This window comes from Lemur catta, chromosome X, assembly GCF_020740605.2.
Source record: "Lemur catta isolate mLemCat1 chromosome X, mLemCat1.pri, whole genome shotgun sequence".
NCBI lineage: Eukaryota > Metazoa > Chordata > Mammalia > Primates > Lemuridae > Lemur > Lemur catta.
Window position 1 is genome coordinate 10,914,464 of NC_059155.1, and position 22,365 is coordinate 10,936,828.

The 22,365-nt window shown below is 35.2% G+C and overlaps 1 protein-coding gene across 2 annotated transcripts in view; it reads left to right on the top strand.

Moving 5' to 3' along the window:
- The window catches only part of RNF128 (ring finger protein 128), an 88,364-nt gene extending 67,748 nt beyond the window's left edge, over positions 1 to 20,616 (top strand). For both annotated transcript variants that reach the window (XM_045537901.1, XM_045537900.1), the window contains exons 3-7: positions 9,474 to 9,545; positions 12,290 to 12,372; positions 13,406 to 13,502; positions 14,297 to 14,465; positions 19,191 to 20,616. In XM_045537901.1, coding sequence (XP_045393857.1) covers positions 9,474 to 9,545; positions 12,290 to 12,372; positions 13,406 to 13,502; positions 14,297 to 14,465; positions 19,191 to 19,324 — 555 coding nt within the window. In that variant the 3' untranslated portion in view covers positions 19,325 to 20,616. The remainder of the gene's footprint in view (positions 1 to 9,473; positions 9,546 to 12,289; positions 12,373 to 13,405; positions 13,503 to 14,296; positions 14,466 to 19,190) is intronic.
- The last annotated feature ends 1,749 nt before the right edge of the window (positions 20,617 to 22,365 follow it).

Sequence of the window (22,365 nt, forward strand, 5' to 3'; positions counted from 1 at the left end):
AATGACAAGAGTGTTTGGTTTGCGTATGATCATGGTAGGATATGTGTTTCTGTATTTTCAGTACTATAATAAACCTATTAACATGGTGTTGAAGGCCAGGCGTGGTGGCTCACGCCTGTAATCCTAGCGCTCTGGGAGGCCGAGGCGGGTGGATCGTTCAAGGTCAGGAGTTCGAGACCAGCCTGAGCAAGAGCGAGACCCCGTCTCTACTAAAAAAATAGAAAGAAATTATCTGGCCAACTAAAATATATATAGAAAAAATTAGCCAGGCATGGTGGTGCATGCCTGTAGTCCCAGCTACCCGGGAGGCTGAGGCAGTAGGATCGCTGAAGCCCAGGAGTTTGAGGTTGCTGTGAGCTAGGCTGAAGCCACGGCACTCACTCTAGCCCAGGCAACAAAGCGAGACTCTGTCTCAAAAAAAAAAAAAAAAAAAAACATGGTGTTGAATCCCATCAGCAAGTAATAAGCTTTATAAAGAACTTTGCCTAGTATTATACAAGGCAAAGCTCTTGTCTCATGTTCATTTAATTTTCATAATTCATAATATATTTTATGAAAATAGACCTCTATAGAAATGATCAAGAATAGCATTAAAACTTCTCATCTATTAGAGAAGGCTTTTGAAAGGGCCATTTATTGTATTACTTAATGGACTATATCTGTTTATCCTTTGGGGGTTAAGAGATTAAATATATGGCTTATAATCCATTTTGCTTATAAATATTTGAGAGTACTAGAATGTCATGACTTCCTGTTTAATTTTAAAAGGTAAAGCTTGATATGCTGTTTATAACTATCACTAAACATTTACCTGCATTATCTCCATTTTACTGGTAGAAATGGTGATGAAGCTGAGTTATGGAAACTTACCTTCATTAGAATATTAGGGAAGAATTCCAAGCCTAGGTATACTGTTAAAAAAAGAATACTAGGGAAAATTAATATATTCAGGAATTCCTTCTGAAGATTATGATACATAGTATATAATGTCATGCAAACTGATAGCTGTGTAACCATATTTTGATGCCTGAATGCTCAGATGAGCCCCGCCCCCAGACATAGTGGCCTAACATGCCATAATATAATGTGTAAGAAACATACATCATCCCTGTTTTAGAGGATGGAAAGCTTTTAAATGGGATGAAAAGTATTGATATCTTGTGAATAAAAATAACATATTAGGCATTACAAGTTGAATTTGTGTCCCCACTGGGAACAACCCTAACTTGATACAAGGAAGATTATAGGGAACCTTATGGCATACTCAGACTAAACTACATTTGGGTGTGACCGCTGTATACTTGACTCTTGCATGGGGTACCAAAGGTTTTGGGTACAACATCCTAACTGTATTCCAGCAGTTAATACTCAATTGCAACAATGCATGTACTGGATTAAACACTGGCCTGTGAAACAAAAGAGGGCTCTAGGTGAAATAGGAATTGGCCTAGTGTATTGGGAAAAGCTGAATTTACTTTTAATGAAGAGTGACTTTTAGAAGAAAGGAATTAACTAATGGAAATAGACAATTTGGAAGAAGTCATCTTCTAAGAGGAGAGAAAAGAAAGGGAATCCACTTGGAAAGGTGACAAAAAGCCTCGATAAAATAAAATGGTCACACAGACCCAACACATAATGCTAGAGAGTGCTAGGAATCAACATTGGGAAAGAGAATATATGCTGACACAACAGACTCTATTAAGTATTTTACTTAAAGTGGAGGCCCAAGTGTCCATGGAATAATGACCTTCCATTTTTAGCTGTGGAAGCTCAGAGAATCTTTGAGATACATGCAGATCCCTAAATTTATGGAAAGTTTTTGGAGAAAATTGCCACTTACAATGCTGATCTCTGACTGATATTGACCAAAGGATGAACCAAAATAAGACTAGCTGGTAAGAATAGAACTAATACTGAAAGAGTAAGGGAAACGGCCTTACTGCACAACAGTTAATGGGAACCTAAAACTGTATAATAATGAGTTGAGAAAAATGATTGGCCTTGTCCCCAGCTAACATGGAACGTAGAAATGACAGAATCATTGCCACTGGTGACAATACTTATTCATAAAATATCTGGTATATGGGCAAAAGCTATTTCTTCTAGGAAAGTTTAATAAATACTTCCATGATACTTCCTGATTTATTTTGTAACCAAACAAAACTATCATAACCATACTGTGACATAGTATAATACTGATATTGTTGGTAAGATTCAACTACCTTATATAAATAAATCATATGGTAATCAAATATATTTTGGAAATTGACCTAAAAACTCCTCAGGATGTGATACCAATGGAGAGTGATTGTTCTGAAGAAGAATTAGAATGATTTAGTTCATTATGATATTAAATAGTTCTGTGCAAGTTTATCACTAAGTTCAAGTAACCATAGACCAAGGGGGGGGGTAGATGGATAATTAAATTGGTATAACAATGTAAAGATGTTTGTGATGGTCTTACAGACTGGATAAATTGTTCCTTTGAGCCTGTTTCTGCCCCTTGTTGGCTTCTTCAAGTATTAGATATGCTTATGTTGTTCTTATGACACCTTTTGTATAAATACTGTGCTAAGTGTACAGTAACTGTACAGATAGTAACTAACTGTACTAAATACTATACTAACTGAAGTATTAATATACGTACTATATTAGCAGTTAGTTACTATACTAATGGTTTTATAGTAAAAAGGCTTTGACCAAGGACAAGGGGATGGGTTGTGAGGAAAGAGGTAACACAACAGATCTGGTTGTTTACTCCTTCTATACCCCAGGGGAAGCATGATTGGCCCTTGGCCAATGCTGGGAGTATGGCTCTCAAAGTGTTGTTTATGCTAGTGATTGATGATTTTGTTATGTACACCTAGAGCAATGGACCATATTGTACCAGCTTCTCAGGGTTGCTTTGTACAACAATCAAGATTGATGATATCCTGGTTTCACTGTAGGGGCTTGAGTTTTAGGCAACTTGGCCAGTTGCTAGCAGGATATACCTAGTGACCAGCCCCCTATCTAAGTCTTAGACCCTGATATTCACATTGGCTCCCTGGGCAGAGATATGCCACACATGTCCCTGTAGTTTATTGCCAGAGACAGCACTCCTGTGTGCTCTCAGATGAGAAAGGACTAGGTTATATTAATATCTTAAAATCTGTCCTTGAGCTTAAAGCATTACTAAAAATTATCTGAAATATTTCTGGTTATGTTATATTTTCTCCACTCTACTAGTACATGAAACTAACTGAAAGATTCATTAGGTATTTACATACTGTACTACTATCACCGTATACACATTTGTAGTTGGTGTGTTTATACATATATATCTGTTCCTGCCTAAATTTGAGAATAGTTCAGGGCCTTTTACAAAACCATGAGAATTTTGGCTGTTATATAAGAGCAGATTAAATTTTTGTCTAAGTGGAACCTAGATTTAGTCTTTCTTCTGACTTCTCACTGAACAAAAGGAAGCTGTTATAATGGGTCTCAAGATTTTTATATATTCACTTACTCTAATTTTATATTTATATCACTAATTCTTTTTTCCAACTTTATTGACAAATAAATATTCAAGGTGTACAACATGATTTGGTATGTATATACATTGTAAAATGATTACCATAATCAAATTAATTAGCACATCCATCACTGCACATACTTACCAGTGTGTGTGTGTATGTGTTTGGGTATGGTAGGACACTTAAGATCTACTCTCTTATCAAATTCAGGAAAATCATGCTGTACATCAGATCCCCAAAACACATTCATCTGAAAAAGCTGAACTCTCCCAGAATCAAAGTTGGGATCAAAAAATAAATTAATGAAAAATAAAATAAATAAAAATAAAAAAGTTGAACTCATAGAAGCAGAGAGCAGAACAGTGGTTACCAGGGGATGGGGGGTGGGTAGGAGAAATAGGGAGATGTTGGTCAAAGGGTACAAACTTGCAGTTGTATCATTAATTCTAAAGGTTTTGATTCTTTCTTTGAAAAAGGTTATAATCTGAGCTATAACCTATCTACTGAGTCAAATGCCCCTGTTTTTCATGGTTCTTCCTTACAGTGCATATCCTTATACTGCTCATAGTGATCAACTTCATGGGAGTGGTCTGTACTCTTATTTATCCCCTTATCTATAGTTCTATAGATTTATGGGAAGTTGTTTTATAGCCTGTGCCTCCTCTTACCAGTAGGAATACTTTCATTCAAGTATTATGCAAAAAACCCCACAAATATTATACATAAGTTTTATTGAACAAAACAGATTTTTTTTCATTTTTCATATACCTAAATAGCCACATGGCTCAGACATTGATTTTGCTCATAGGAATATATCTGAGGAAAAAAAATCTACTTACTATAATTCTTGAGTTTTAGTATCTTGTGTTATAAACTCTTAGCCAAATTTTTATGAAAATGTTTATTTTTAAAAGGTGGTGAGTTAAGTACAAAAAAATCTAGTTTGCTTATATCTACCCTCCTTTCTTGCTTTTGCACACTCTGTCCCCCATCAAGTAATTAGGTTTGACTACATAACATACCTGAGGTTATTCATGTGGGTTTCAGTTAAGCTAAAAGCTGAACACCCTGCGACCAAACACCATGCTGACAAAACACCAGCCTGAAACATGTATTTTACCTAATTGGGTATAAATACTCCAATGAACTAGGTAGAATATCTTTGTGTTCACTATAATTTTAAAATTGAACACTGTAATAAAGAATAAGAATTGGTTTGACTTTTCATTTTCAGTCCCAATAAATTCCCACTCAGAACCAAAAACTATATATATAGCTGAGATTCTTCAGTGGAGCCACTGTAGCTTTTGATTAGTCAGAGTAGTGACAAAACTTCTGTGGAAAATTGGCCAACAACCAGCTTCTTTGAATCAGTGTTCAATTGTACTGCCAAATAGTCTTAGACCAGGTATCTCTTAGGATTAGGGAAGAGGAGGGAGCGGTGGCTGGTATGATACATTTGTTTTTTAAATTCCCCAAATCACTGTAAGTAGCCAATTTAGGAAGAATTTTAAAATCGGATAATAGCTGACTTTGAGATTTTTTTTTCTTATTTCTTTCGTTTATCTTCTTCACAAGGAATGTGAAGCCTTTTAAAGACTTCTTTTCTATTACACAATGGAGGCAGTGTACTATCGTGTAGAGATCATGGGCTTTAAAGCCAGATAGAACCTGGGCTTGAATTGAATCATAGCTCTGCAGCTAACCAGCTGCCTGGACTTTAGTCAAGCTTCTGAACCTTACTTTTCTTGTCTATGAAACTTGGATATTAAAATACCTATTTCACAAGATCGTTAATGATTAAACAAGATGACACATGTAAAAAGCTTGGGGTTGAACCCGACACATGGTAGGGGCGCAATAAATATGCTCTAAGCCTATCTTTTCCCAAATTTAGTGGAGTAGAGGCTTTTAATAACTAAACAAGGAAGTGTCTTGGATGAGAAAATCATGGAAGTCTTTTATATTTTCTAAATTCAGAAAATATTTTTTGAGCACTTACTAGACACTATGGAAAATTTATTTTAAAATGACTAAGGCCCAGTCCTCCAAACTATTCGCAATCTAGTAGGAGAGAAAGACATGTGAATAATACAGTTACAGAATAGGATAAGAGGTGGAAACAATATGCTATTGGAATTTATAGGGTAAGAGAGAATTCTAATATGGTGGCAAGGCATTGGAAAAATACCCAATGTAATTTATATAACAGTGTAGATGTATTATTGAAATTGTTTTTTTTCTTTTTTTTGAGACAGAGTCTCACTCTGTTGCCCAGGCTAGAGTGCCGTGGCGTCAGCCTAGCTCACAGCAACCTCAAACTCCTGGGCTCAAGCGATCCTTCTGCCTCAGCCTCCTGAGTAGTTGGGACTACAGGCATGTGCCACCATGCCCGGCTAATTTTTTCTATATATATTTAGTTGTCCATATAATTTCTTTCTATTTTTTTGGTAGAGATGGGGTCTTGCTCTTGCTCAGGTTGGTCTCGAACTCCTGAGCTCAAACGATCTGCCCGCCTCGGCCTCCCAGATTGCTAGGATTACAGGTGTGAGCCACAGCACCGGGCCTGAGATTGTTTTAAAGAATAAAATATAAATTAATGTTTGCACTGGGGCATGTTATCTTTAAATGTTGAGGTATATCTGGGCACTCAAAAGTTGACTTAATATTGTCCAAACATATGTATTTAATATAAACTACTTGGTCCTAATGCTATTCTTATATTTCAGTTTTTTAGAGGAAGGAATGCATCTTGGAACTCTTGCTATCCATGTGACAGTGAAATATTTTGAGTATTAATGGCAGTTTTGCAAGTGACTTTCATTCAAGCTCTAAAAATGTAGTTTGTGCTTTTTACCAAAATCATTTGTCTTGCATTGATATTTAAAGAAAATGGCTATTTTCTTTATGTAATCTCTGTAGGAGCTATTTAAAATATCCAAATTTCCTTTTAAACAAATTTTTATTCCAAAGCTGCTTTGTAAAACATTAGTTTATGCTATGCTTCAACTTTTTTAGAGATCTTTTATAATCAAGTCCCTTGCTTAGTATCATCTGGCATCTTGGATTTTGCTCTATGTATTTTTTTTGTATTCTTCCCCCACCACCTTTTTTATGCATTCATCTTAATGTAAGTTCTACTGTTTTCCTGGGCATAGACTCCGACATTACATATAAAGTTTCCCTTTTGATCCCATAGAATTTGTTACCTAAACCTAAATCAGAAGTGCTTTAAAGACAACAAAATGATTGTCAAAGACTTGTCATCAACTATATTACCCCCACTCCAGTTTCTCTTCTTGCTTTATTTTTTCCCATTTGCATTTTTCTCCTCTAAGATGTTAAGTAGCTCATGGTCTATATGAAAAGAAGGTAGTGTAGTTTGAATGTCTAGGCCAGGGCCAGGACCCTGTAGGCATACTGGTTGTTCACTGGAAGAATTGCCACAGTTTGACAGACCACAGAATCCAGGAGCTTGAAAAATGTCAAAAGATAGCTGAGTTATGGCTGGTTATATTGTAATGGACTCTTGGAATATGAAGAACAGAGTTCTAGTACCAGCTCTATTATTTAGAGGCTGCATGCCCTTTTGGATAAGTTATTTTACTTTTTCAAGCCTCTACTTGCTCATCTTTGAAGTGAGGATATTACCTCCTTCAGGGGTTGTTGTGAGGATTAAATGAGATAATAGATACTAAAAATGATTTTAAACTAAACTGCATAAATATAAGGAAGTAGTAGTACTAGCTTCCTGCCCAAGCCACAGTCAAAACAGATGGTTACTTTTTTTTTTTTTTTTTGAGACAAAGTCTCACTCTGTTGCCCAGGCTAGAGTGCCATGGCATCAGCCTAGCTCACAGCAACCTCAAACTCCTGGGCTCAAGCAATCCTCCTGCCTCAGCCTCCTGAGTAGCTGGGACTACAGGCATGCGCCACCATGCCTGGCTAAGTTTTCTATATATATTTTTAGCTGTCCATATAATTTCTGTCTATTTTTAGTAGAGACGGGGGTCTCGCTCTTGCTCAGGCTGGTCTCGAACTCCTGAGCTCAAACAATCTGCCCGCCTCGGCCTCCCAGAGTGCTAGGGTTACAGGTGTGAGCCACCGCGCCTGGCCTACCTTGCTGTAACTCTGGTCTTCAGTGGGGCTGACACTAACCAACTCTGATATTTTGAGCAAGGTATTCTTCTTAGGGCATCAGTTTTCTTATTTGTCGGATTAGATGTCAGGCTAGGTGATCCATAGATCTTAAGTGTACACTGTCACTCTATTGTTTACTTATGATGCAAATAACAAAATAGAAGGAAAGATTTCTGTGCTCAAAATAAAGTTTAATCATAGAATTTCCTGTTTAGCTCATAGTTACATTCCAAAATAGGCATGAAAGGGCCTCTTATTAGCACCTATTTACTTCCTAGGATCTAAGCCTTCATGTTAACTGTTTCTTTTAAGCTTCTTTGCTGGTCAGGTAACAATCTGAGAGGCTTCTGCTGTTCCTGTGCAGCAGATAAATAGTTTGGCATTAAGCCAAATACCTTTCACAAAAAGATATATAAGAAAGACAGATTTGGGCATTAAGGAGATTCCTCACATACTTATGGATTATTCCCTTCCAAAATATATTTGCTACAAATATGTATAGACATGTTACAAGTACCTGTTATACTTATTGATGAATGATAGTTTATATTTTCATTTAATAAACATTTTATTGAGCGTCTACTGTGTGCTAGACATTATACTAAATACATTATCTCTAGTTTAAATGTAACTTAACTCTCAGGTGGGGATTGTGCTGGGGATGGAAGTACATATAGAGGGATGAAAAATCTGTTTGCATTCTCACAATGACTCCTGGTTCTGGGTGCCTGCTTTTTGCTGAATTTCTGCTAAGTTTATTCATTTTGCAGTTCAAAATAGGAAGATTGCTTATCATCTTGCTATGCTGCACATGCTGTCATTATATTCTATACAGCATCAACTCAGGTGTGATACCTTGCCTCTACTTCAATTGAGACATATATTATATTCCCTTGAAGCATTTGTGTACATAGTAGATTTTAGTGAAGAGGAAGGAAGAATTTATTTGAAGCATCACAAATAACTTAAAATTAAAACCAAATATCTCTTATCATCTGAGATTTTTTTTCCACTGGCCAGTTCATCACACATAGAGGTCAGTCTCTCATTGATTCCTCTCCTTGTAATATTTGCCTCACTTCTTGGATTCCTCCCACACCCTAACTTCTCTTCTGACTCAGTTATGCATAATATTTTAGTCCTTATTCCGTAAATAGGCCTGGGGCTTGCCTTTGTATATCCAGACTCATCTAGATATTGCTCAGTGAAACAAACAAAAAAGGCAACCACTGTCAGAATCCATCCTTCTTATAAGGCAACCGTGGTTATAAACAGCATTTTCCCCCTAATACCACACACTGTAAAGGTCGGTATTATTCTCATTTTATAAATGAATAACAAGCTCAAAGAAGTAAATGACTTGTCCAGGTTTATTCATTTAGTAAGTGTCAAAATCAGATTTTGAACCCAGATCCATTTGGACCAAATCTTTTGCACTTTCCACCAAACAAGACATGATTCAAAAAAGAATTTGGAAAAGATACATGTTAAGGTCCTCTGAGCTTGAAAATAGGAAGCTGGCTTTGAAAATTCATAGCAGCTGAATCCGCTTTGAGTAGGGACACATAGCTTTACTGTTAGGGTTCCAAAGGTTGTTTAAGAAAGTAGGAAAACATAATGAATGAAAAGTTTTAGTATTATAATTTGAAAAATCCTATCTGATATCAAGTAAATGAGATACTTATGGTTAATCAAATCTTATCTTTTGAAATTAATTTATATATTGACTTTTACCTGGTATTTATTAACCCTCTCTACCTTTTTATCATACTTCTTTTAAAAAATAGTTTTTCTAATACCTTCTATTTTTTATTCCAGAGGCAATTAAAGGCAGATGCTAAAAAAGCTATTGGAAGGCTTCAGCTACGCACACTGAAACAAGGAGACAAGGTGGATTTATGACTTTTAAATGCTATTTGTTTTAAAAACAATGCTACCAAGCCATTGTTCAAGCCAAATGTTCCTTCCAAGTATGCTTTTCATTGATATTTATAAATCTGATTGACTTTGTAAATCTATCTGATGCTAGAGGTAGGCCCAATGATATCTAAGTCCTAATCCCTAGAACCTGTGAATATTATATGGCAGAAAGGACTTTACTGATACTATTAAGTTTAGGATCTTGAGATGGAGATATTATCCTGGATTATCTGGTTGGGTCCTAAATATAATCACAGTGTGCCTATAAGAGGGAAGAAGAGGAAGATTTGATTACGGTACTGGAAGGGATGTGACAAAGGAAGCAAGAGGTTGGAGTGACATGAGGAAGAGGCCATGAGCTGAGGAATGCAGATAGCCTCTAGAAGCTGGAAACAGTAAGAAAAGGGATTCTCCCCTGAAGCCTCCAGAAGGAGCATAGTACTGCCAACACCTTGATTTTAGACTTTTGATCTCTAGAACAGTAAGAGAATAAAGTTTTATTTTAAGCTAAGTTATAATAATTTACTACAGCAACAACAAGCAGCTAATACAATGCTTTATTGCAGCCTTGCTTGAACATCCATTTTTAGATTTAGGACAGTTGAAAACTACCATTGATAGGTAAAACACGTATCACAAAAAATAGCTATAGAACTTATCAAAATAAAAAATATACCATTTATAATAGCACCAAAGCCATTAAATACTTACATATAAATCTTACAAAATATGTCCAAGATCTATATGCTTAAAACTGCAAAACACTAATGAAAGAAAGAAATCAAAGAAGACCTAAATAAATGGAAAGATATACCATGTTCATGAGTCAGAAGACTCACTGTTGTTAAGATGTCAGCTCCCCCCAAACTAATCTATAGATTTAATGCAGCTTCAATTCAGATCCTAGTGGGATCTTTTGTAGAAATTGACAGGCTGATTTTAATATATGGAAAAGCAAAAGAATTAGAATAAATAAAACAATTTTGATAAAGAAGAGCAACTTTGGATGAGTCACACCACTTGATTTGCAGAATTATTTTAAAGCTACAGTAATCAAGGTAGCATGGTATTGGGAAAGAATAGCCTTTAGAGTAATGGAACAGAAGAGAGAGTCAAGAAATGGACCCACACATGTATGGTCAATTGAGTTTTGATAAAAGTGCAAAGGCAATTCAATGAGGAAAGTATAGCCTTTTTCAACTGGGTAGGCAATTGTTGGTTATCCACATGCAACAATTGGATATCCATAAGCAAAAAAAAAACAAAAAGAATCTCTCTCAATCCATTCTTTATACCTTACGTAAAAGTTAACTCAATGGATCATAGACCTAAATATAAAACCTAGAACTATGAAATTTTTAGAAGAAAACTTTGGAGAAAAAATATTTTCATGACTTGGGTTACATAGATATTTCTTAGATATGACACCAAAAATAAGTCCATAAAAGAAAAAAATGAGAAATTTGACTTCATCAAAATTAAGAATTTATGCTCTTTGAAAAACACTATTAAGAGAAGAAAAGACAAGGTACAAACTGGAAGAAAATATTTGCAAATCACATATCTGTTAAAGGGCTGTGCACAGAATATATAAAGAACTCTCAAAATTCAACAGTAAGAAAACAACCAACCTAATAAAAAATGGGCAAGCAAAACAGACACTTCACCAAAGAAAATACATGAATGGCAAATAAGCACATAAAAAGATGTACAACATAATTAGTTATTAAGGAAATGCAAATTAAAACCACTAGACAAATTCATCAGAATGGCTAAAATAAATACAACTGAAAATACCAAGAGCTGGCCAAAATTTAGAGCAACTGGAACTCTCACAAATTTGCTGGGGAGAATACAAAATGGTACAGCCACTTTCAAAAACAGTTCAGCAGTTCCTCATGAGGTTAAAAATACACTTAACATAGGACCCAACAATCTTACTACTAGATATTGCCAAAAACTAGAAAGAACCCAAATGTTCTCCAACTGGTAACTGGACAAACTGTGGTACATCCATATCGTGGTAAACTATTTAGCAATAAAAAGGGGGGAACCCTACTGATACATACAACAGCATGGATGAGTCTCAAATGCATTATATGTATTACGTGAAAAAAGCCAGACTCAAAGGCTACATAATGCATGATTCCATTTATATGACATTCTGAAAAGGCTAAAACTATAGGAACTGAAAACAGATCTGTGGTCGTCAGGGCCTAGGGGTAAGAGGAAGAGTTAACTACAAAGAGATATGAAGGAATTGGTTGGGGGTAATGGCACTATTCTATATCTTGATTGTGGTGGAAATTAAGTGACTGTATATGTTTGTCAAAAGTTGTAGAAGTATACAATAAAAGTGAATTTTATTGTGTATGAATTCTACCTTATTTTTTTAAATAAGAAAATACAGCTATACAACTTGTACAAATGGCATTTTATGAATTCTAAAATCAGGAAAAATAGTTTAAAGCTGTACTACATGTTTCTCTTTATTCTGTTTCCCTTTCATTTGACTTTATCCTTTTTACCTTTTTTAAGTCTAAATAATTTTAAATCATGTATGGAAATTTATGGTTACATAGTCATTTAATGATATAATGCTCCTCCTTCCATAGGAATTTATACTGGTTAAATACACATGTACTCTGATCTTGCTCTGCAGTTTAATGTATTTTTTCTTATCTGTCAAAGTAACAATAACTATTGGCTCTTAGGAAATCGGCCCTGATGGAGATAGTTGTGCTGTGTGTATTGAACTATATAAACCAAATGATTTGGTGCGCATCTTAACCTGCAAGTAAGTTTGGTTTTCTTTTATATCATCACTAAGAATAGCTGACCCAAAAAAAATGATTGTGGTGGAAGAAAACTATTTTGAATGTTTCTAAATTGATGTAAAGAAAATGTTTATTTTTAACTTATTTTCATTAAAATATAGAAGAATGCTTTATTTTTTATTTTAATTTATTTATACCACCGAAATTGTTATAAGTCTAATTGTAATGCGGTACAATTTGTTCTAAACTAATTCCATAAAAAACTGAAAACCTAGCCAGCACAATTTATATATGTTATATATGTGTGTGTGTGTATGTGTGTATATATATATATATAAGTTAGTGCTAGATTATTTAATCTTAAATTCATTCTAATGATCCTATTGAGAAAAAAGAAAAAAAATTAACTTATGAGCACTTATTTGGAAGTTTTCACTCTTTAGTTTTTTAAATTATCCCTCTCCTGAAGGCTGCTCTTAACACTCTTAGCTATTAAATATAGTAGTGGTGTTCTTGGAATGTATCACATTGCCTAAAGCATCAGTACTGTGTTGTACTCAATACAATATTATACTATATTATTGAGAATGACTGTGCCATTTAACAGGGAATGACAGGATAATTGGTTAAGATTTGAAATACTGACCAAAGTCTCAGGTCAGGTAGCATCTTAGCCATTTCCAAGTGAATACTGAAAATAGTTGTTTTTTTTTTTTTTGAAGCTAGAATAATAAGGCATTTATATTTGAAAGTGCTATATTATCTGCCTTATTATACCTATGGTACTAAGAACAGAAAAAAGTAGATAATGTTGGACAAGAAACCTGATAACAAATCCCAGTTCAAAAGCATTTGGGAGTGAATCAGAAAAGTATGATATTATGAAATCTCCAAATTTTGTTTCTTTGGCTCCTTCATTGTATTAATAGTGTGTTTAGAAAAGGCATCTATTCGGAGACTAAGTTACCAGAGTAACCTGTTAATATATATTAGGCAAGGTACTGTTGCTATTTCACAACTGATAATTAAATTATGTGTTTTTTCCTTCATTAGCCATATTTTCCATAAGACGTGTGTTGACCCATGGCTGTTAGAACACAGGACTTGCCCCATGTGCAAATGTGACATACTTAAAGCTTTGGGAATTGAGGTAAACATTGCTATGTTGTTTATATACAGGATATATACCTGGGCTTTCAGGAAAATAACATCCTTATTTTTTAGCTAGTAACATGCCATATTTATAGTTTATACTTAAAACTGTATTTACATATTTATATCATATTTACATCATAGAGGCAATGAGATGCTATCTTGGACTACGTCCATTTTCCTTCTTCCTCCCTCCCTTTCTTCAAATGTACTTTTTATTTGGTCAGAATTTAAAATGATGACCATATAAACGACCAATTTGGCATCCCCCTTTCTGTGTTTTTATCTCTTACTATTGCATAGTGACCAAACTTATAGTTAAATGAGCATGCATAATTTGAGAAAGCATAATAAATTTTAAATTATAATTTTATATTTGGTAAATGAAAAAATGGCCTATTTTCAAGATACAACAAAAAGTCAAGCTCAACATAATCTTCTTGACTTGAGAAGTTGTGTAGACGACAGTGATTCTCACTTCCTCTAGGGGATAGCATGATTTTTTTTTTTTTAGTGCCTACCTTGTATGAAGTGCTGGCATCACCCAAATGAACCTGTCAGATGTGAGGGCACTCTGCCTATAGCATCTTTCACCCCATTGGTGGACTCAGTTACTCTAACTGTGCTGACTGGGCCAAAAAGAGATTTTTGTAATTATCAGAAGGAATTATAGATTTAAAAGGTTAAGAAACATTGCTCCAATAAGTCACCTATGAAGAAATTTTGTAATGCTATGTCAAGGGAAAGCATGCACTCTGAGATCCTTTTAATTCGTTTAAATGCTTTCCAAAGGTGGATGTTGAAGATGGGTCAATGTCTTTACAAGTCCCTGTATCCAATGAAACTTCTAATAGTGCCTCCTCTCATGAAGAGGATAATCGCAGTGAGACTGCATCATCTGGATATGCTTCAGTACAGGGAGCAGATGAACCGCCTCTGGAGGAACATGTGCAATCAGCAAGTAAGCAGCATACTGAGGGTCTGTGAGTGCCCTACAAATGATCCACTGTGGATCATACGCCCATCCGAGTACTCCTGCGTTTTAGTATTTCTCATTCAGCCATTATCACATTCTCCAGGTTTCTTCTACTCAAAATGATGCAATGAAGGATGCACCCTGTTAATATAAACATACTCAAATGTACCTGAAATAGATGAAATGCATCGGAAGTGGGGATTATTCTCAAAAGAAAGATTAGAAACTTTTCTCTGATGCATTTAAATGTTGGCTTATTAACTACTTACAGAGGCTAAAGAGAAACTTTAAACTTCAGAAGCCATTGTTTATTGAAGATAAATCAGAAATTAAGATAAAGGAGTCCTGAAATGATAAAATAGAATTCAATTTACAAAAACTTGATTTATACATAACTTCTCAGGAACCCATCTCTTGCAAATAGGAAACTGTTTAAGAAAGGTATGTGCTGCCACCTGTTGACTATTTACCATGAAATGAACAAATCATTAGAAACTAAAATTGAAATTATTTTCAAAATCCATGTGAATTAGTATTGCACCTTAGTAATTTTATACCAATGGAAAAATTTTAGGAATTTTGTTACTTAAAGAGATAACCCCTGTAAAAATTATTTTCCCTGTTTTTAACCTCCACCTTTTTCATGTTTTTTTGTTGGTTTGAAAGTTTTTTCTAAATCTAATTTTGAGATAATAGGATGGATTGTGAAAGTTTCAGCTTCTTATGACATAAACCTTTGTCCTCTAAAGGCTTATCAGTAGCATAGATACCATTTCTGAAGATGTCACAAGGAATGCTACTACGCAAAAGCAAACCTTGTATTTCTTGTAATCTAATCTACAGACATTTCCTTGAGTATAGTCATAAGAATCTCAATCATCTGTGGATTATTCTACCTGTAATAGATAATCATTGACTATTTGTGCCAGATGATCTTGTGCTTGCATAATTGTGTGGTAATAGAATTCAGCTAAGGTAAAAGTACAGAATAATTTAATTTATTGCTAGTTTTTTTTTTTTAAAAAAAAAGAGAAACAAAATTCCAACCTACTCTTTTTGTGTCCTCTTGTTCTCGTGGGCTGGGTGGTGGACAGAAGGGGTAAGCACAACAGATTTTGCAGCGAATTGGAAAAGCAAATGAAATGATGTCCATGTTCTTCCTCCTATATTCTTTATCTGGATGAATGATAGTAACACCCACCCAGGTGCCCCAAACCAGACACTAGGGAGATCCTAGATTCTTCCTTCTTCCCCTTCTTATTGATTCAACATCTGTTTTCTCAAATCCACCCCCTAATTTCCAGTCTCATTCAACAGTCATAGTTTGAGCCATTATCTTCTCTCTGCCCATTCCTTCCATTCTTCCTCTCCCAAGAAATTGGAAGAGCTCAATATAACCTCTGTTCCTCCTTTAAAACTCACCCCTCTTTTTGGCTGGGTGGGATGGCTCATGCCTGTAATCCTAGCATTTTGGGGGGTCAAGGCAGGAAGATTGCTTGAGGCCAGGAGTTTGAGACCAGCTCTTTTTAAAGTTCCTTTGGGTAGGGACAGTATCTTAGATTCACTGTTGTCTACCAAGCACCTAGCACAGCCTGTCATGTAGTAAATATTCAATTTCCTGTTGAATTAATAATCACTTAGAACAGATTTAATCATGTCTGTGATTATGTATTACTAGTTTGGGGATCTTGTATATTAGCCATTGATTTTTATGGTGATTGTAGATTTGCATAACTTGGTAAACCCACAATTAGTTCATGTCTGTGTATTACATCATTGCGCTAAGTTCTATCAGAACACTGGATTTCAAACTTAAATACTCACTGAGTCACCTGGAGGACTTGTTAAAACAGAGGGGCCACCACCAGAGCCTCTGACTCAGTGGGTCTGAGGTGGGGCCTGAGAAGTTTATTTCTAACAAGTTCCCATGTGATGCTGCTGGTCCAGGTATCACACATTGAGAACCATTGAAAAGGGGCCCTAGTTGTCAACCCTGGCTGCACATTAGAATCACCTGGAGAGATTTAAAACCTTACTGATGCCTGGGCTCCACCTCAGAGCAGTTAAATCACAGTCCATGGGGGGGTGGGAGGGGGGTTGGTAAGGCCCAGGCACAGGTGTTATTTTTTATTTTAATTTTGAAATAGCTTCAGACTGACTGACAAAAAGTTTCAAGTATAGTACAAAGAATGCCCGTATACCCTTACCCAGCTTCTCTGAATGTTAATATCTTATATAACCATATACAATTATCAAAAGCAGGAAGTTAACAAATAAAATGTTATTAACTAAACTACAGACCTTACTCAAATTTCACCAATTGACCCACTAATGTCCTTTTTCTGTCCAGCATCTCCCACTGCATTTTAATTGACATATCTTCTTAAAGACTACCAGTAAGTTACTTTGTAGAGTGTCCCTCAGTTTGGGTTTGTCTGCTGTTTCCCAGTGATTAACCTCATTGTTGGATTCTGGCAAAAACACCACAGAAGTGATGCTGTGCCCTTCTCAGTGCCCCATATTACATCATGAAGCACATGTCTGTGTCTTGTTACTAATGATTCAAACTTTGCTCACTTGGTTAAGTGGTGTCTGTCAGATTTCTCCCTTTAAAGGTAGTATTTTCTCCCTTTGTAATTATTGAATAGCCTATGCAGAGACACTTGGAGACTATGAAAATATCCTGTTTCTCATCATACTTCTACCCACTAGTTTTAGCAATCATTGATGTTTCTTGCTTGCAGTAATGATTGTGGAAGTGTTTGCCAAATGGTGATTTTCTATTTCTATCATTCTTTCTATGTTTACTGATTAGCCTCTAATGTAAGGGAGAGCTATTCCTTTTCCTCCGTTTATTTATTCAATTATTTATTTATAAAAGTGTGGGATCATAGCTTTTTTTCATTCTATAATGTAGTCTCATGATTTATCCACTGCTCATATCATCCTAGATTTGGTGATTGGGAACTCATTCAACTTGGTTTCTGTGCTCTTTCAACTGCCTTATTTTCTGGTACCATAGGATATTCTAGGTCTGAGATTGGCCAACTTTTTCTGTAAAGGGCATTGAAGGCTGTAAGTCTCTGTTTCATACTTTCCTTTTTGGTTCGTTTGTTTTATAACCTTTAAAAACCATGAAAACCACTTTTAGATATGGTTTGTAGGCTGTAGTTTGATGGCCCCTAGGCTAAAATCTAGGTTAATCTTGTACTCTCCCTGTCTTATCCCTAGAATCAACCATTTTTTCAGGGGGACTTTTATTGGAAAAATGGTTTTGTTTTGTTTTGTTTTTTTGAGACAGAGTCTCACTCTGTTGCCCAGGCCAGAGTGCCATGGTATCAGCCTAGCTCACAGCAACCTCAGACTCCTGGGCTCAAGCAATCCTCCTGCCTCAGCCTCCCGAGTAGCTGGGACTACAGGCATGCACCACCATGCCCAGCTAATTTTTTCTATTTTTAGTTGTTTGGCTAATTTCTTTCTATTTTTAGTAGAGACAGGGTCTCGCTCTTGCTCAGGCTGGTCTCGAACTCCTGAGCTTAAGGAATCCTCCCGGCTCGGTCTCCCAGAGTGCTAGGATTACAGGCGTGAGCCACCGCACCTGGCTGAAAAATGGTTTTTCAAAACCAAGATCTGGGCACTAGGCATGCTTAGTGCTACTAGGGCATCACTGCTATGGGCCCTTTCAATGAACAAGGCTAGGAAATATGTGTATTTACTCACACAGATATACACACACATCTATATCTATTTCTTTATTATCTATCTATCTGAAAAACAGTGAGCTCATACTGATACATCAGATTCCAATCCAATACCACAGGGTTCATCCCAGTCTCCCCCTTTCCTTATTGTAATTCTTTTCTCCGACAGCAAAAGGAGAAAGCCTCTCCTTACCCACAGTATATTTACTTATTTGTTCAGTTGTGGAATACACATAAAATAGTTTCAGCATTGCTAACTCATACTCCTGTGTAAAACAATTTCACTAACTAGTGTACAGTTCTTTTGTTTTCAGTCTTATAGGTTAGAATCAAAACACTGTTTTCCAAAGTTATTTAAGTTTAGTTCTTTTCTTCCCCACCCTCTTCAGAATGATTACATATTTCATTTGTGATACAATTGGGTTCATTTATTACTGTTTATACTCCATTTGGGGCACCCACCCAACTTCTTGGTTCACTTTTAAAAATCTATCTATATGTGTTTACATATGAAGAGCATTGGTAATTTTTGTTATTTTATTTTTTTATATTATTTATTTCAGCTTATTATGGGGGTACAAAAGCTCAGGTTATATATATTGCCCATGTCCCGCCCATCCCCCCGAGTCAGAGCTTCAAGCGTGTCCATTCCCCAGACAGTGCGCATCGCACTCATCATGTAGGTATGCACCCATCCCCTTAAAGTGCCCAGGTGAGTGGAATGTGTAGAAGAAGACATAACTTTTGCTCTTAAGGAGGCCATAATCTAGGTAGAAATAAGCACACATACATGATTCAAAAAAGTAATTATAAATCAATATGATAATGCCATATATGCTTTATGTAAGGTTAGCATAAATCATATAATTACTAAAGGTACAAGGAATTAGTATAATAATCAGAGTATGATGAAATTAGATAAGAAAGTCATTTTGGAAATGAATATTGAATTTTGTTTTAAAAGAAGAAAGGGGTGAAGTTATCCTAAAATTGCTGTTTCTTTTTAAAGATGAAAATCTACAGCTGGTAAACCATGAAGCAAATTCCGTGGCAGTGGATGTCGTTCCTCATGTTGACAACCCAACCTTTGAAGAAGATGAAGCTCCTGATGAAGAGACTGTTGTTCGAGAAATTAAATCATAAAATCTGTGTCAATAGAAAACTTGAACCGTTAATAACAGAACTGCCAATCAGGGCCTAGTTTGCTATTAATGAACTGGATAAACTTAATAAAATAAGAATGATGCTGAAAGTGCTGAGATGACTAATATTATGCTATAGTTAAATGGCTTAAAATATTTAACCTATTAACTTTTTTCCACAAACTCATTATAATGTTTTTCATAGGCAAGTTTCCTCTCAATAGTGATAGCAACATTTTTAAACATTCAAAACTCTCTTCAAGGACTCACATTTTTCATTTATAACAGTTTTCTTATAAAGACATATTGCTTTTGAAATGTGGAGTAGCTATAATCTATTTTATGATAGTATCCTAATTAAAAATAATAATACTTTAGCTTGGGCTATATGTGTCAGGGTTTTTCTCCAGGTGCTTATAATGATCTGGAATTGTAAAAAGCAATGCAAACTTAGGCTAGTACTTCATGAAATGTCTATTTAAGCTACATTAAGTTAATAGAACAAGATTAAAGCAAAATATTCATTTTAACTTTTTCTTGTTTTTAAAATTAAGCTAAATGTACTTCATATGAGTGTTGAGTATAGTTTATCAGAGAATATGGACTGAATTGATTGGTATATTAGTGACACCAATTTGATACAAGAGTATAGACAAAAAGCTTCCTTACAAAAATACTATGTAACTATTTCTCAAACTTGTGAGATTTTCAAAAGCACAGTATATAAATTACCAAACTATTTGAAAATGGCAATGACAGAGTAAGTCATACAAAAATTGGTAATTGATCTTTGTGCATGAATTAGTCTACAGCAAATGTCCTATAAAATTAGTCTGTAGAAAATGTTTTCCAAACAATGTTGACTTTAAAAATTGAGTTTACATTTGACCTAAATGGGCTAAAATTACATTAGATAAACTAAAATTCTGTCCATATAGCTATGAATCTTGTGAATGCATTTTCTTGCAGTTTGAAAAAGAATGGGGGGGGGGTGGAGAATTCCAGGTGCCTTAATCTAAAGTTTGAAGCTTCATCCACCAAAGTTAAATAGATCTATTTAAAAATGCACTTTATTTGTATTCTGCGTGGCTTATCTTTTAGAGTTTTGTTTTCAGTGCAAATTCCAGCAGAATTTAGGCAAAAACAGAACAGACATGTATTTTTGTTTGCTGAATATATAGAATGGATGAAACCATTGCATTCTTGTACACTGATTTGAAATGCTGTAAATATGTCCCGATTTGTACTGATTCTCTTTAAATATAAAATGTAAATAAAATATTCCAATAAAAATGTTTGTGTCTGATATACAGTTTAGCTGTCATATACTAACTTTTCACATATAATATGCCTGAATTTGGGAGAGAAAAATGGTTTATGTAAATGATCAGTGATGTATTTGATCAAGAGAAACTAAAATTTAGTATGATACGTATTTACATATTTCATTACAAAGAGTAGCTTTGTAATATCACTGAACTTATGATGAATTATTTTAAATGTCAGCAAAGTAAATAATGAGGTTGACCAGTAATAATATGAGATTAAAAAAAAGACCTGGATGCCAGTCCATCTTTATACTATCCATGACATAGGACCTTTTATTACTATGAAGTTTTCCTTCAGCCTTCTCTCTGGCAGTATGATTGTTAGGATGCTGTATCTTCTTTTATCAAACACAATACATTGATGCTTGGAACACCTCAGAACCATGATTGTCAAGCCAGGTATACATCTTATGTGGCAATATGCCAGGGTGTATGTGTCATACCTATATTCTTGCCCTATATTATTAGAGAGTTAACTATTTCAAGTTTGGGGGGGGCATTTAAAATTTTTTTTTTAATTTTTTGGAAAGGCTTTTAATATATGCTGCAAATTTGCTTTCCAGAAAATGTATGCAATTTACATTCCCACACAGCAGGCATGTCCCCCTCCCTCCACATACTCCCAGTATTATTATAGGAAAAAAACTTATTTCTTTTTTTGCCAATGTAGTCATTGGAAAAATAGTACCTCATTGTTTTAACTTGCATGATTTTGATTTTTAGTGAGACTGAACTTTTTAATATATTTATTGGCTGGATTTTAACTTCAGCTAAGCCTCATAGGTATGTAATTATCAGGACTTCCATGTTACCTATGAAAGAAGACTTCTTTCAGAAAATATTTGTTGAATACCTAAGATGTGCAAGACATTATAGAGGTTGTCTTAGATCGGTTCCAGGAAGATGGGGCATCCGCTTCTGGAGGGAGCTCCTGCATCCTGCACAGAGGGGAATGAAGAGTCAACTTTTTAAATTTTTAACAGCTGTATTGAAGTATAATTTACAAATTTACCCATCATAAATGTACAGTTGGATGATGTTTAGTAAATGTATAGAGTTGTATAACTATTACCACAGTCCAGTTTTAAAACACTCCAACCCAAAACCTTCCCTCATGCCCATTTGCAGTAAATTCCCATTTCCCATTCCCAGCCCCACACAACCATCAATTTGCTTTCTGTCTCTATAGATTTGCCTGTTCTGGACATTTCATATAATGGAATCACATTGGGCCTTTTGTGACTAGTTTCTTCCCCTTAGCATAATGTTTTCAAGTTTCCTCCATGTTGTAGCATAAATTCATTCCTTTTCATCGCTAATATTCCCTCGTATGGATATTCCACATTTGGCTATCCATTCATCAGTTAATGAACCCTTGAACTATTCTAACTTTTTGGCCATTGTGGATAATGCTGCTATGCACATTCATGTGCAAGTCTGTGTAGATAATGTTTTATCTTGGGTATAAACCAAAGAGAGGAATTCCATGTCACTTGAGAATTTTCTTACTTCCTGCTATTTTGATATTCTTTAGCATGGGCATTAGACTTTACTCTCACATAATAGTAAAAATTAAGCTGATTCTTTTAACAGCAGCAGTAGATAATATTTATCTGTCTAGGGATTCTTCAACGTAAGAAGAAGGGGTTTCGGAGTTTACTTATAAGTTTAGCAGAGCTCAGGTTGTATTACCTTATTAATAAGAATACACATG